The following is a 16,969-nucleotide window of genomic DNA, read 5'->3' as shown; positions in this document are numbered from 1 at the left end:
GCTCTCTGATAGCAGGTTGTATGCAGAAGCATGTTTAGTCTCGCAGTGAATTGTGTCGAAGTGCTGAACCGGTGTTGTGCACCTTCGGAGCCCTCTGCAGAGCTGGAACCAACAACCAAGCCCTGCAGCACCGCGTGACGCACCACGATGCAGACAGAGAGGGATAATGTTCTGCTCGGAGAATCATGCAAACGTTACACAATAAGTTAAAAACAAAAACAAGAATTGCCTGTTGATTTTGTATGATTTACTCTGTTTGGCTGGCGGGCCAAAAATAACACATTTTATGATAGAAGCCGCGGGCCATAGAAAATCCGACCGCGGGCCGCAGTTTGCCTGCGGGCCGTAGTTTGGACACCCCTGATTTAAAGGATTATCTTATCTTGTCTTATCTTATCGGCCAGTGCTCGAGACAGCTTGCGCAGCGCCCCCTGGTGCTGGGGGAACTCCTTGCACACTTGGTCCAGGTTTGTGCTGATGGTGTTCACGCGCTGCACTTGGTTCTCTATGTCGCCTTCCACTGACTTGGTGTTGGAGGAGGGTTGGTAGCGGCCCTCACACACTCCCCACAGCCTCTTGGTGCGACTCTGCAGAGTGACCAGGTAGGCCAAGTTCTACAGGGAATGAGAGCAGGTGGGAAAACAAGATGTGATGATTGGGAGTGGAAAGTATGCTGCCTGTCACACCTGTGTTAAGCAACCGCTACTGAGAGTGCACATCTGACTGTCACAGAGCAGGTGTTGTTGAAGAATGTGGTGGGTGGACAGTACGGTATTTCCAGCCTGCTGTGCTGCGGTTTGAGCTTCTTACCGTGTCTTTGGTGTCCTGCAGATCTGCAGAGTCAGAGCTCATGATGTAGTTGGAGCTGCACATTTCCACCAGCTGCTGCTTCTGCTGCTTGAGCCGGTCACCCAGACTCGCCGTGGTCCCCTGTAGCTCCCTGATCTCCTGTTGAGTCTCTGCCACTTGCTGATGATGACACGCACACGGCATATATAAGATTTCTGTCCAGATGGCACTTTTCTAAAACATGATAAAAACCAGTTCGTCTGACCTTGTGTGTTTCCTGGATCCTGCGCTGGAGGCTGTGAATGCAGAGGTTCAGCTTGCCCCTTGTGGTCCTCTTATGCTGGGTTCCCACCATGGCGTCACGCCGCAGGAGGATGGTCTCCCTCTTCGCCACCACTGCTTCGCTTTCCCTCAGCAGCTGCTCCTGATGCTTCATCAAATGGCTGAGTCGCACCTGCGAAGAGACATTTTACCCACTTCTCTAAGCTGTCATGCCTTCGACAACAAGACATTTATTTTGATGTGAGGAAGTTTTTCTTACTAAGTTCTTGAATAATTAAAATGTGGGAACTGAAAAAAACTCGTACATGTATCAGGCAGAATTAGGCAGCACACAATGTGTTTACCTCCATGCGGCGGATTTCTTTCTTCATCATCTGGATCTCTCCCTGGTCGTCCTCTGAGTCGACAGCAGAGCGAGTCTCTTTGAAGAGCTGGATCTTCCTCTCCCACAGCATGATCTGCCGCCTATGGGTCGCACATGTACAAGTCATCACAACAAGGAAGCCATAAGTGACTCAGTGGGTGTCATGTGACAAATATCAGTAAAGAGATCAACATGTAGACAAAGAGAGATGAAGTGTGACTGACTCGGCCTCCAGCAGATTGTTGAGGATCCTCTCTTTTTCCTCCTGAGTCTTCTCGTGTCTCATCTGCATCTCGATGCACCCCTGCTCGGCTTCCTGAACACGTTATATGTTGTATATAACGGTAACTCATTTAAAAATCTGCGAAAAAAAAACTAAACTGAAAGTGATGAATCAACGTTAACCTGCCTTAAGTCTCAGAAAGAAGTCCGTCTCCATCAGAGCGTTCTCCTGCTGCAGAGCCTGCCTGAGCTCGCTGTTCTTGCTCATCAGCGTGTTGAGCTTCAGCAGCTCCGTCTTCAGTGTCTCGGAGTTCTTTTCCAGCTCCGTCTCTTCTCGGTTCTCTGACCTCATCTGACCTGGTGGGGTTGGAGATTATGTAGGTGACCTACAGCAATAATTCCCTGACAGCATGTGTGTGTGTGTCTGTGTGTGTGCTGCGTACCTTCTAAGCGGACTTTCTTCTGATGCATTATGGTGAACTCGGTCTCCAGTTTGAGGATCTCCCTGCTGTTGGCCTGCATCTCCTGCGTCAGGCCCACCAGCGTCCCCTGCTGTTTCATCCAGAGCTGCTGGCTGCTCTTGATGTCTGCTGCCACGTCCTGGATCTCTGTCAGCACCGCCTGTGCCTTGATTTGCAGTGGACTCAGGTCTTCTTGCTGGGAACAGAGAGACCCATGTTTACATCTGTCCTTATGTACCATTCATTTGGACCATTGGGGTTTCTGTCCCTCTGCAGGCTCTCACCCCAGTCCTGGCTGTGATCTGAGAGATCTTTGCGTGGCAGTTGATGACCGCCGTCTGCCTCTGCTTGATAAGTTTAATGAGTGAAGAAATCTTTGATTCAGTGAGGGTCAGTGACTCGTTGTACTTCATGATCTCCTCGTCTAAGGCCTCCTGTGTGAGAATCAGGCTGTCCATGTGCTGTTCGATCTGCAAGCTCTCCATTCTCACGGCCAACACCTCGTTCTCCAGCCGCTGCAACTTACACATCTGGAGAGGAAACAGAGATGCAAATCATTATTTTGTGATGAGCTTGCACATAAATACCAACATGATTAATGGAGTAGGTTATATGGAAGATGTGCCATCTTGACCTTCTCCTTCTTGAGGGAGGCCATCTTGCTGGTGAGCCTCTGGGAGCACTCTGCAGCCTTGTTGTATGTGAGGTTCTGCTGCATGTGTGCGATGATCTTGTCCTCGACCTCCAGAGTACAGAGCTCTCTTTCCCCAGCTGCCTCTTCCTATCAGCCAGCTCGGTTTGTTGTATATTGGCTTCCTATTGGAAAAATAAAGAGAGCGGTGTGGGACGGCTTGAGCGGACCGGGTTTGTAGGAGGACAGTTTGTAGCTGTCTACCTTTGTGAGTGTGGCGAGGGTGCGCTCGGTCTCGTGCAGCGTGCGGCGGCAGGTGATGAAGTGGCTCTGCAGGGCCTCATGCTGAGCCTGCTTCTGACTGAGAAGCTTTTTAGTGCTGGCGGCGTCCATCTCAGACAAGTTCAGCTGGATATGCACCGTCTCAAACTGGTCCTCCTCTGTGATGATGGATTTCTTGTAGGATTCAACCTCTTTGTCCAGCAGGGTGGCCTGGTGCTCAGCAGCTCTGAAAGAATCAGCGACAGCAGGGAACGAGTGAGACATGTGAAGCTCAGTATCGTGTGTAAAAAGCAGGATTTATTCTGACCGGACGGCGTCCTGGATCGCGCCCAGTGCCTCATCTCGCCTTCTCATGCCCAGGAGGCTGCTGTTCCACTGCTGCAGCAGCTGTTTGCGACCCAACAGGAGCGACTCCATTTCCATCTCCGCCTGCACAGAGACACAGACAGTGATGAGACTGATGCTGTTTGGCTGCCTCTGCTGCCATCTAGCCTGCATCCACTCTCTCCTTATCCTTGTGAATGGGAGTCTGTGTGATTGTCAGACATCAATATTGCCTCATTTTTAAAGCTCTACTGAGAATCGCAGGTTTTTTGGTGGTGGTGAAAAGTGGGATGAATGTTGCTGTGTACAGACTGAGAGGGAAACACACCACAGAAACATGATGAGACCTGAGTCCTGACTGACTGACTTGGACTCGAGTCCGACTCGAGTTGATAATTTGATCACTTGCGACTTGACTTGATAAAATGTAAAATGACTTGCAACTCGACTTGGACTTGAACGTCAGTGATTCGTGACTTCACTTGACTTGAGGCCTATGACTTGAAAAGACTCGATTCTTCACCCAAAACCTGGAGATAACAAGTGTAGATTAATCAATTCATTTCGCGCAGCTGCAGCGCCTCTCTCTCACTCGCACCTAGGTGTGTGTGCGTGTGTGTGAGAGAGAGAGCTGTCAGCGCAGCAGTAAGTCAAGTGAATGCAGGAGGAGCTGTGGATCCTCAAACAACATTTGATTTGACAACAATGAGTGTGAAATTGTCAACAACAAACAAAATGCAGCATGCAGACAATGCGGGTGGAAGATATGCTGAGCCGCAACAAGTTTGTTTGACGTTCAGAACGGTAATTAGAGCTGGCGAGCTAATGCTCAGCTAACATTAGCTTATGGCTATGGCTTATTTTCATAACACTGCATGGATGTGCTGTGTGTGTCTGTTCATATGTTACTGCCAAATGGAAATGGAGGACACACTGTGCATGCTTTGATTATCAACACTCAGTCTGTCAGAAATTAAGGTAGCCAAAGCATCAAAATGCATTCTGTCCCAATATTTGATGAACTCACTGTGGAAGTATTGATAATATAAGGAGCAAACTGTGTTTTTAATGCATTTTATGCATGACTATAAGTGACTTACTGTTTTCTATTAGTTCTTGTACAGATGTTACAGTGAGTTTTCATATTGCAGCCTTATCCTGTACACATGACTGACTAACCTTTGCTCTTTTACAAATACTGCTTCTTACTTACCTCAGTGAGGACCTCTTTGGCTGCCTGCGTCTCCTCCGCCCGAGCCCTGCCCTGAACATCACACATGGCTATCTGCTGCCTCAGCCTCTCTATGTCCTGAGTCAGGCGCTCCAGATACAAATCCTGATCACACAGGAGGGTTCTCGATCAATACCGGTAAAGCACATCATAACGTCTGCTACATTCCAATGATCAGACTTCGGCCTGTGCACCTGCTTCTGTTTCTGGTGTCCTGCCTGACTCTTCTCCACTCCTGCTTTTTGCCTGATGGTGTTCACGGCTTTGACTTCAGACCACAGTTCTTCACTGACTCCTTGTGTGTAGACGAGCTGCAGCATCCTGCTGTCTAACTCCGCCTGTAGCTGGGACACTGGCAGGACATACAGGGCAGGTGGAACTTACGACAATAGTTCACATTTCCACCATTAACGTAATAAATCTTGGTTGTAATTATCAGAGTAGACAGTCAGGGGGCGCCTCGGTCTCACCGATGGTTTGGGCTTCGCTGCCCTGGCTGGTCTTGCTGGAATGTTGTCGCTTCGCAGCTTCCTGCTGATCCTGAAACCGCCGATGTTTGGCTTCCACCTCAGCCTTGATCTGATGACGGTCCTCCATCCTTTTGTGCAGTCTGACCAGCAGCTCCTGCTTCCTGAACACCTCCACACCTATCATATCTATGTGTCCGGCATCAGCCTTCTCTGCTGCCAGCTGGGCAGCAAAAGAGACAGAGGAAGGAACCAGACGACAACAAATCATCCTCATCTGAACATTTTGACTTATTTCTCATACAGGTCAACAGCATCAGTGTCTGGCCATGCAAAGGGACATTTTGCTAATGAGACAAAGACGTGAAGGAGCAGAAAAAAATCCGCTGCTGACCTTTCCCTTTATGTCCAGGTTGATCTTCTTCAGCTGTTGGCTGAAGTGGCTGCTCAGAGCCGCTTGCTGCCTTTTGACCACCGGCTACAAACACACCAAATGTAGCATCAGTGTGATGCAGCACAAGTGTATTCAAAATGATACTGAAGATAGTGAATAAAAAGGTACAGACGTGTTCAGGGTTCAAAATAAGGAACTCCCCTTCGTCCTCCTCTTCCTCTTCCTCTCCTGGTTCCTGCGGTGGCTCCTGCTCCTGCATGTCCACTGATGTGTTCAGGTATGAGCTGTGAGGTGACAGCGACACCTGAGCAACATTTTCCTGCACTGAAACGAAACAAGACAAATCAATATGATGATTTGATCCAATCTGATGATATGTGGCAGACATTTCCTCAGACCTAATCCAGTGTGTGTGTGTGTGTGTGTGTGTGTGTGTGTGTGTGTGACTTACCTGCATGCACGGCTTCAAGGGAGTTTTCTCGGTGAGGCTGTGGGGCGGTGTCCTCAATCGGAACCTGTCAGTCACACAGGGACACACACAGAGAGAGAATGCATCTATGCAGGTCTGACAAATGTTCCACATTTTAGACATTTAACACAACAGAATCAGAATTACTTTATTGGGCCCTCGCGCACCTTGCGATCCACGGGGCCATCGCAGTCTCCTGTCCTATGCTCTCCTCCTCTCATTTCCACAGATATACAACAAACACATGTTTACAACCAAACTTTCCTGCTACCAGTAGGTGGCGCTATGACCGTATCATCCTATTAGCATATATATCTGTTCAGACTCGGGTCCATAGCAGTACTGTAAGATTTTTTCCACATTGCATAAAGTATATGGGTAGTACTGCATAAAAAAGAGCGAGTTCCTTTGTAATGGCGAATGGTCAACTTTGAGGCCACTCCCCCGCCACACAGTAATACTTTTGAAAGAGTTTTGGAATGCGTCTATTCCCTGTGGTGTCCTGAGTGGACACAGTGAATTTCAGCTCAATTGCATGAAGTATGTGAGGCGTGAAAGGTTTTGAAGCAGGGTCACAAATAGGCAAAAAATGGCCACAAAAGTCAAAATGGCGGACTTCCTGTTGGGTTTGGAGGGGGGGTCCAAGAGACTTTTTTGTGCGTCTTGAGGTGATACACATGTGTGCCAATTTTCATAATCCTGTGTCAAACCGGCCAGAGGGGCTACGCGTTGGGGGCGCTATAGAGCCATTTTTATATGTGCATTTCAAAAGTCAGCAAATTTAAAAATTTTTCGGGCGAATGAATTTTTCTACCAAGTTTGGTGAGTTTTTGGGCATGTTTAGGCCCCCAAAAATGCGATCTAAGGGGGGGAAAGAAAAAAAATAATAATAATCCAAAGGGTTTCAATAGGGCTCTTGCACCATTCGGTGCTCGGGCCCTAATTACACATTCATAACAGTGTCATCTTTAAATCCAGTTAGCAGAAGTGCTACACTTACCTCTGCTTCTGACGGACCAGCTGACCGGCGTTACTAGGCGACGGCAAACCTCTGCTAGAGGTGCATGCGCAGTAGTGCTCAGTAGCCCAGCGTGGATGCTGGATGAAGGTGATCTCCTCTAATACACGCGGTGTTTACCTGACTGCCATATTTTATGACCGTTAAGACTTTAATAAAACGATTATTTGTATTTATAAAAAAGCACAATGTTTATTGTTTACTTACAATACAACGATAAACATTACACGTGGTTCGTGTTCCTACTTTTAACCTAAATGACTGAAAACTATAAAAGATTGGAATTTTCTTCACTATTTTTTTGAATTTGGCCTTAAAAGTACATGTACATTTTTAAAAATTCACAGATACAAATCATTAATGTCATAATCTTCATATATCCTCAAAAATATATTTTCATTCTGCTCAAATACCAAAGACAAAAAGTGAAACCATTACCCACTTATGCAATTTCCCCATTGTGGGACTAATAAAGGTTTCTTAATCTTAACTTCATGTACGAATTTAAACGAAGGCCAGAGAAAGAGGAACAAAAGGCAACAAAATGAGTCGTTACAGTGCTTTAGTATCCAAAGAGATCAAGAAAAAACACAGGAACTGCTGTAAACAATGTTAATGCACATCTGTACATATAATGCTTTTATCCATACAGTGTACCTTTAGGCCTAATTGGTATGACTTCAGGTATGACGGGTCACAAAGGTACTGTAGATGTGGCTATACATTCTTGGCAATAGAAGCTTTATGGTATAAGCCTGTACTTCACTTGAGTGTCTTTATACTTCGCTTAAAGCAGAGTTGATCATTTAAATTCCAACATAAACACCACTAAGTATCAGCGATGTCTTCATGAAAACACCAGGATCTGAGTCACATATCAGGAGAAGGATATGCGACGAGAGTGAAAACAAAAAGAACATGTGTGCAATCCTTTGCATAAACCGGTCAAAATATGAGTTAAAACAAAAAGAGTTTTCATTCATCGCCTGGAACCAAAAATGTCCGCACATACATTCAATAGAAGCTTCAGAGGCCTCGTACTTCTCATCCTGTCCAGGATCAGAGCCTTTGTAGTTCTTCTCTCATAGTGAGTGACACCTGTCCTACATATCATTAGTGGTGTAAAAAAAAAAAAAAAAAAAAAAGAGGTTTGGCAATGAAAGGTCTGGTCACAGCACAAATCAATACTGTTAGAAATCACTCACATTAAGCCACCCTGGAGCGTTTCATCCTTCTCAACGGCACTGACGGCGCTCACTCTGCAGAAGATGAGAATGGCCTTCCTGGAAATTATTTTAGATTTATTTATTTATAACGTGGGATGTGCTCGTAAGTATCACATGTATCACTATGATGCACTTTACTCGAGCTGCTGCCGGAAAACGAAGAGAAACAAGTTCTAATCTCTCAAATCTCAACCTGTGAGCTAAGCTCCAGGTTAAATGTGATGTGATAAAATGATATTATGACTAATATTTTTGCATAATTAAGGCTGAGTGACAGGCTGCATTATTTACAGTCTGTGGTTTAGTGATATACACCCTGACGTCCTGTCCAGGTCTGGCAGTGATGCAGTGATCAGGTGTGATCAATCAGACCATCAGCTTCCGCTGCTCCACAGGTAACGAGGTCATTTCCTGTTATCAGAGGGCCATTCTCAGCTTTCACACTCCTTCACTACAGAACAAAGCTGACCTACTGTCACGCTATAACTCCACTTGCTCTGTCTCTCTGGCTGTAAGGTCTCAGGTGAATGCTGCCACATCAATGTGTTCATAGGACATTTTTATATATATGAATTTTCCACCTCATTAACACACCCCACAGTTATAAGCCCTTCACATATCGGTCCCTGTTCAGTTGCTTCTTCTCGTCGCTCTTTAAAGACAAATCCTCTCTGGTAAAACAAACACTACCTAACAGAGCAGCAACAGTTTGTCTTTAGTGTTCTTCATCTGTAAAAAATACCTGCGGCAGAAAATCATCAAAACACACCGACAACCTCCAACAAGAACAGCCATCACCACCAGGGGGCAGTGAGGGAACACTTTGTAAATTATACTGATGAAAAATGGAGCTGCCATGTAGAAGGAACGTCAGTTGTTTACATGTCCTGACTGTGTTTCGATGTAATGATGTAGAAATTGAGGTATGTATGTGGCTTGTTGACATGTAAGAGAAAACTGGACCAATCAGGAGCCTTCTTAAAGCCTGTTGTCTGCAACAGAGCTGACTGTTTTCCCGTTCATGGGTAAAGCGCCATCTCTGAAAATGTGATTATTTGTAACTCAGCATTCCAAAGATTAGAGCACAAACACATACCATATCCTGTCCGTGGGAGGAGGAGGAATGTTGACGGCCAGCGTTCCATGGAGCTGCTGAACCTCCACTGTAAGCAGGAGGCGCGTGTTGGACACCTCCTCCATCTTCTTCTTGATGAACCTGGTCTCTGTGGCCCTCTGGAAGTACTTGGACTTGGTGATCTTATCCACGAAGCGCATGATCTTGCTGGGTTTGTGTCCTCCAACAAAGCTGTGGGTGGTTAATAAAAAGGAAAAGGGACATTTATAAAAAAAAATTGTGAGTGTGGGCTCGTTCACTGCACAACACAACGTCCTACATGTCTATGGAAGCAACACCACTACAGGTAGAGACAGTGCAAACAATGTCTTTGTCAAAACTCTTCTCTGCACATCAGCTGTAGAAAGCCTGCAGATCCAAACACTTTCTTTCTTCTACGATCTTTCTCATGTGACTGCTGATCACAGCCGAGTCATTGCTGCCTTGCTAGTCTCATCAAGGAGGGCAGAATATTTTATTACAGAATACTGCAGCAACTAATTCTTTAGTTTTGATGGAATGAAGCGGTTTTTATTAAATAGTAAGTGGAAAGTTAAAAGTCAGATAATTCTTCTTGTGTTTCTAGGGTCAGGCTGTGATGAGCGTCATGAGTGTCATTTTGTGGTGACTTTTCTGTTTTAAAAGACACATTTAAATCTCCATGATGGGCCTTGAAGTGTGTATAAAGCAGACCTGGGCAAAGTACGGCCTGCAGGCCACACCCGGCCCCTTGCGTCTGTGCATAGCGTCTGCTCTGTAGCCACAGGCCTCCATTCTTCCCCCCATCTCTGAAGAAGAACGCTTCCCAAGCCATATGATGATGCATCTGCTGACACTTTGGTGTCCTCGTTTGGGTCATACATGGCCAGTGTAGGAGGTGAAGACAGTGCCTCCTTCAACACTTTGAATGCAGTTGCTTGTTCCACGCCCCAGACCCAGGAATTCTTCTTTGACAGAAGGTCTCGCAGTGGTGGGCTCCTTCTTGTCTGTGATGGCCTCAGTCTTTCTCGGGTCAGGGTGTATGCCCTCAGATGTGAGAATATGGCCTAAAAAGACCACCTTGCCCTTGGACAGCTCACACTTGTCCACATTAAGTGTAATACCCGTGTTTTCCAGCCTTCTCAGCACAGTATGAAGTCTGTTGTCATGTTGCTCTTGATCCTTTCCCCACACCAACACATCATCAATGTGGCAGATCACACCCTCTAACCCCTCGAGAACCTCTGCCACACTGGGAATGCTCAGAGGCTGAGGCAATGCCAAAAGGCAGGCGGTTAAAGTGGAAACAACCAAAGGGCGTGATGAACGTGGTGTACTTTGCTGACTCTTATGTGAGGGGAATCTGCCAGAAGCCCATATTTGCTAAACAATGTGGCACCACCCAGTGTTCCAAGGCTTTGCTCCACTGATGGCAGAATATATTTTTCATGACAAACATACTGATTCAGGCCAGTTAAGTCCACGCATAGCCTCACCTTGTTGTCTTTCTTGGGTACAACCACAATACCAGTCGGTAGGCTCCTCCACGCGGCTGATGACGCCTAAAGCTTCCATACGCCGGAGCTCCTCTCTGACCTTGTCCACCAGCGGTAGAGGGATCCTTCTGGGAGTCTTCGCGGAAACAGGCACAGCCCCTTGTTTGAGCTTAATGGCATAAGGCTGCTGGACTACTCCCAGGATGCTGCATAGGCTGGGGTAGCTTGACTTCAGAGTGTCCATGTCTATGCTATCAACGCGGTGCAGCAGGCCAAGGGCTATGATGGCTGGCAACCCGAGCAAGGGCCTGCTTAGATTTTTGACCACATAAACATTCTCCATAGCTTGCTTGGCACCTTTCTTTAGCACGAGACTTGTGAAACCTGACACTTTCAAAGGAATCTGTCCTGGACCCAACAGAGGTTTTTTTGGCCTTTGGAGCACAGGCTCAAAAACATGCTGTCAAAGTCTGACTGTGACACAGCTGTAACATCTGCTCCAGTGTCCAGTTTGAAAGTGATAGCCTTGACCATCATCTCAAGTTTGACAGTCCATGTGTTATCATCCGAAGTCATTGAGCCAAGAAAGAAACTTTCCTCCTCTGCCTGTGTTTCATGTACCGCTCTGGCTGTGCGGCACACACGCTGGTAATGACCCCGCTTCCCGCAGGACCTGCATTTAGCATCATTAGCATCATTAGCAGGGCACTCCTGTCCAGCATGAGGCATGCCACCGCATTTGTGCCATTGAGAGCCTTTATGCACTTTGACGCTGTATCTTTCGTGCGGCTTTGAGCCAGGGTTTTTAGAATTATAGAATAATTTTTCACCTGTTTGCCGTTTTCCTTGCCACAGCCTGTCCACTGAGCTGACATCTGTTGTCTTAGCGGTGCTAGCATCCTGCCTCAGCGTGTTCTGTTGCTTTTGGATTTCTTCTGATGGCCGGGCCATGTCAATGGCTTTGTCCAGGCTCAAATCTCTCTCTCCATCTGCATGCGTTCAGAAAGTCTCGAATCTGCTAATCCAACCGCTATTCTATCTCTTATCAGTTCGCCATGCAGGGTCCGTAACAGCAGTGCTCTGCTAGTCTGTATAAAGCAGTTACGAATGCATCAACACTCTCGTTAGCTTCTTGTTTTCTCACGTTGAACCGTGCGCGTTCATAGACAACATTCTCTCAAACCTCCTTATCCACCTCGTCCACTCCTGTGGCTTTGAGAAATCGAACGGTTCAGGTGGCTGAATGCTGAACGTCGCATTGGAAGCGTTAGCCATTGTGCTAGCTCCTTCCTCGTCACTGCTAGCGCTCATTCAACCTGCTCCCCGGTTCCTATCTCCTCACTCCTTGATGTGGACCGTGTTGGCTCCGAAAGTGCAGCAATTCCTCCTGAGTCGAAGCTACAGCTACTTCTGACACCATGTCGTGTCCTCTTAACAAAAACCATGCGTGAGTCACCAACTGTACTTCAAGATGACCTTTTTCATTCTGCTCTCTTCTTAACATGTCCCACAAGCGGCTAGCGCCCTCTACAGGTCAAAGTAATTAACCATTTACAATACACCACAGCAGTTCTCTGAAATGTGTGATTTTCCCATCAACAGAGATGTAAAATGTCCTTGTAGACAGTGTTTTGTCATTTAAAAAGTTTAATGGGATGAAAAACACTGTAAAACTAAATGGACTGATACTCTTTAATGTTTTTATTATGGACACTGGCCATTTCATTATCAGCATGAAATATACTTTGTTCTCAAAACAGATGAAAGCTTCATCAGCATCAGCGTCACAGAAATGCTCAACCTGAGCCGAGCTGCCAAACAGAGCAGTATTGACCAACACACCAGCACACAAAGGATCACTGCCGCTGTGACTGCAGGCAGGCAGAGTGGAAAGTTCCTCTGGATGCATTTTGCAGCTTGTTGTCAGCTTACACACACACACACACACACACACACACACACACACACACACACACACACACACGGCAGCACAGCCAGCATTTATCCATCCAGCTGGAGCATGGAGCTTTGAGTTTAGAGGCTGAACTTTAAAATCACAGTAAACATTATGGATGTCAATATTGACAGTGCTCTACAGATGTTAAAATGTCAGAAAAAAGGCTCCTGAAGGCATATTCCATCCTGGCTGAAGGAAGCTAACATTAGCCACTTGGTGCAGTATCAAACCACAGAGGAGCCCCTCTTTGGTCTCTTCACGAAGTTGGCATTAGACAATCAGAGGTCATTTGTTTTCTATGGAGCAGCCAACCCACTTCAGTTACTCCCTCTAGTGCAACAATCCACCCACCCACAGATGAAACTGTTTGTGTATGTATGTGCAGGAAAGGGGGAGAGTCAAGTTCAGTGTATCAGTATTTTTAAAGCATTTGTCACTTTGTATCAGACCCATTCAGTCGAAGGAAGAGCAGCGTTTGGGCTACTCGGCCCTGTAAATGGAGGTTTTGTATGGGTATACATCAGATGCAGGCTATGAGAAGTCTTCTCATTTCTGTGCACTTAAAGTTTGTGTTTACAGCACAGGGAGATGTGAAATCCATCAACAGGCACTAATGATGCAGGAAGCTTCCAACCACTGCCCCACTCACCCAGTGGGTAGTAGTCATGGTGGAGGGACACAGGAAAAAACACAGGGTAAAAACAGTCAATGGGATTGGGTCATAGGTGTATTATTGTGATATATACATACAAATTCAGATAAATACATGTTCAGGCATACATTACAAAATGTGTTACTTAAAAACTACTAAAATAAAACAAAATATAAAAATATAAAATATTAAAAGAAAATTATAAAATGCAAAAATAAACGAACAAACTTGTGCAGAAATGTTATGTACATATATACATTAGGGCCTCTGAGAACACTGGTGGGGGTGCTCTTAAGAAAGGGGGACATTCAGCGCCATAAGGAACTGCAGCAGGTTTTCTGTTGAGTCCTGATCGTTAGAAGCGCCGGCTGCAGGGGAGGCTGGAGGCCGCGTCTCATTTTCAGGTTTTTCTGCAGAGGAACACACACAAACATGATCAGTCGTCACAACTTTGACATGAACTCTCATCTTATAGTCACCACATTTGGCATGTGACTTACCTGTGGCTGGAGCTCGCCTTCTGTCTCTCCTCTTCTTTTTGCCCTAAAATCAAACACATTCTGTTGGATTTCAGCTGATAAAAAACTCTTTGCAAAGACTGTGGAGCAGTGATGCAAACTGTACATACATAGTTGTCGCTGGTGGACCACTCAGGGTATTGCTGAGCATGAAGGTGTTTCTCTACTGCAGCCAGTGTGTAGTACGGGGACTGATCCTCTGGTGACATCGAGTTCCACTGTAGACAGATAACAATACAACATCAGCACCACATGCACTGACACACACAAACACAAGTGCAAACATTCAACATCCAACTCTGGATTTGCTAAATATACACAGATTCACAGTTCATGTTCTACATGGAAGTCAGAAAAGCTTTGCTAATACTGACACCTGTGTGTCAGTATGTGAACTGCAGTCCACACTGTTAAGACACAATACATAGGTTTATATCATTGATCAATTACATGATAATATATACACACAAACACACAGTGTTTTGCTAAACATTGGTGCCTGATTCTTACATGTGGAACTTTAAATGTGGCTTTGTTTACTGCTCATGTGATTAAACAGATTTGCTCTCTAGAGATGATAAAGCTGTGACATACATGTATGACTGTAAGATAAAAAACACACTCACTGTCTGTCCTACGAATGCGTTCACAGCCGCGTTGTCTTTAAAGGTCTTTTCTGCCAGGACCTTTGGCCTCTGTTCCTGCAGAAAGATGATGAACGCATTTCGGGGCTTCTTGACGTAAGGTCGTCCATCATCTTCCCTCTCACGCCTTCTCTTTCTAAAAGGAAAGACAAATATACCACAATGAGGACACAAGTATCTCTCTTTGGCAGCTGTTTAGGTGAATTACACCCAAATAATGACAAACTCACTTTGATTTGCTGGTGAGAGGAGAAGTGTGTGGTGGAGCCACCTGCTCATAGGCCACCTGTCTGCTCCTATATGAACAGACTCTGAGATTAGAAGGCAGTGCAGATAGCAGAAGCTGTTAGATTTGTATGATTTACTCACGGTTCGATGACAAAATACGGGACGGCGATGTCAACTGGTCCATTAAACTGGGGAGAGAACACAGAACGTGATTAGACATGTTGTGCTGCTGACAGCTGTCTGTCATTCACACATGAGCTGAGTGTGTGGTTAAACAGGGTCTTACTGGTGTTGAAGGAGGAGCATAAGCCGCCGCCGCTGCTGTGTCAAACACAGACGTGTCATACAGATCCTGCAGGTGGTGTAGAGAGAGAGAGGGAAGCTGTAATACACACCCTCATTTCAAAGATCAACATATAACATGTGAGCAGTGTGAACAGTCAGCATACTTCACAGAACAGAGTCACTTGATTGAATCTGTCCTGTCTTCCAGCCTTTAGCAGCCAGCATAGTTTCTGGATGAAGTTTTGATGACATAAATCCCTGATCTGTGCTCAGTGTCTTACCTGTCCCTGGCTAGCTGTCCCTGTCTGACAGTGCTGGTATCCTGGCTGCAAGCAGACGGGAGCAGCAGCTGGTGGAGTTTGCTGCTCTAACACACAACAACCTTGTTCCTGAGGTTGGGCACAGGATGCAGCAGGAGGAAGAGGAGGAGGGGATGGGTATAGGAGGTCATGTAATGCTTCTTTACATATGGTCGCCCATCCTTGGCCATCCTCTTCCTCCTCACACCTTCTCTTTCTAAAAAGAAAGACAAATATACCACAATGAGGACACAAGAATCTATCTTTGGCAGCTGTTTTGTTTTACCACTCGGAGGTCTCCAGCGTCATCTTCTAAGCTGTAGTGTTCTGGGGCAGCAGGATGAAGACGGCCGACACCAACAGACTCAACAAGCTCATCAGGAAGGCTGGCTCGGTACTGGGAGTGGAGCTGGAGTCTGTGGTGGAGGTGACGGAGAGGAGGATACTGAGGAAACTCCTCAGTATTCGTAACAACACGTCTCACCCCCTGCATGACACACTGCAGAAGCACTTTCAGCACTAGACTGAGACTACCGAGGAGCAGCACAGAACGCCACAGGAGGTCCTTCCTGCCAGTGGCCATCAGACTGTATAACTCCTTCTGTAGGGAGAAGAGCTAGATAATCATGTTAGGCATCACTGTCATTCCCTCCACTGGTCTATATTTATGTTTACTTAGCACCTTATATCTCCATATTTGTATCCATGTATCATATATTGTGCTCATACTGCGTACTGTACTCTGATTTGGATTATAGTGACACTTATACTCTTATACTCTGTACTTAACTGCATTTAATGTAACTTGATACCTCAGGCACAAGAATTTCCTTCAGGATTAATCAAGTTTTATCTTATCTTATCTTATCTGTTTAGGTGAATTACACCCAAATAATGATAAACTTAGTTTGATGTGCTGGTGAGAGAAGAAGTAACAGTGTGTGGTGGAGCCACCTGCTCATAGGCCACCTGTCTGCTCCTACATGAACAGACTCTGAGATCAGAAGGCAGCGCAGATAGCAGAAGCTCCGTCAGGTTTGTATGAATTACTCACGGTTCGATGACAGAATATGGGGCAGCGATGTCAACTGGTCTGTTAAACTGGGGAGAGAACAGAGAACGTGATTAGACATGTTGTGCTGCTGTTATCTGTCCACCAGGGGGAGTTGACCCTCTATTTATAAAATGAAACTGTGTAAATAATCACATGCTGTCAAAAATGAGCCTCTGTGGGTGTGTGATCATCGATCAAGAATGTGTGCAGTTAGCTTACGGGTGGAGAATCAGGTGAGAAACCCAGCAGCTCACAAAAGTCCCCCTGTAAGGTGTGAGAGGGATTTATCCACTGGTCACTCTCAGCCTGCAGATGCACAGAGAACAGGTGATTAGACATGTTGTGCTGCTGACATCTGTCTGTCATTCACACATGAGCTGAGTGTGTGGTTAAACAGGGTCTTACTGGTGTTGAAGGAGCATAAGCCGCTGCTGCTGCTGTGTCAAACACAGACATGTCATACAGATCCTGCAGGTGGTGTAGAGAGAGAGAGGGAAGCTGTAATACACACCCTCATTTCAAAGATCAACATATAACATGTGAGCAGTGTGAACAGTCAGCATACTTCACAGAACAGAGTCAC

The 16,969-nt window shown here is 46.0% G+C and overlaps 1 protein-coding gene across 1 annotated transcript; it reads right to left on the bottom strand.

Annotated features, from left to right (window-relative positions):
- Nucleotides 1-364: 364 nt before the first annotated feature.
- On the bottom strand, nucleotides 365-7,393 carry LOC114430537 (coiled-coil domain-containing protein 40-like). Its single transcript, XM_028398630.1, is given in 19 exon segments — nucleotides 365-614; nucleotides 811-969; nucleotides 1,055-1,243; nucleotides 1,416-1,536; nucleotides 1,660-1,751; nucleotides 1,845-2,014; nucleotides 2,101-2,314; nucleotides 2,403-2,648; nucleotides 2,753-2,868; nucleotides 2,871-2,934; nucleotides 3,014-3,257; nucleotides 3,339-3,460; nucleotides 4,569-4,691; nucleotides 4,781-4,938; nucleotides 5,057-5,276; nucleotides 5,448-5,531; nucleotides 5,620-5,771; nucleotides 5,899-5,962; nucleotides 7,373-7,393. Coding segments are annotated over 19 exon segments (2,808 nt in total). The 3' UTR covers nucleotide 365.
- Between the last annotated feature and the right edge of the window lie 9,576 nt (nucleotides 7,394-16,969).

Source organism: Parambassis ranga, unplaced genomic scaffold (assembly GCF_900634625.1).
Source record: "Parambassis ranga unplaced genomic scaffold, fParRan2.1 scaffold_230_arrow_ctg1, whole genome shotgun sequence".
Taxonomy (NCBI): domain Eukaryota; kingdom Metazoa; phylum Chordata; class Actinopteri; family Ambassidae; genus Parambassis; species Parambassis ranga.
The sequence above is the reverse complement of the archived record's forward strand: the minus strand, read 5'-3'. Positions and strand labels throughout refer to the sequence as shown.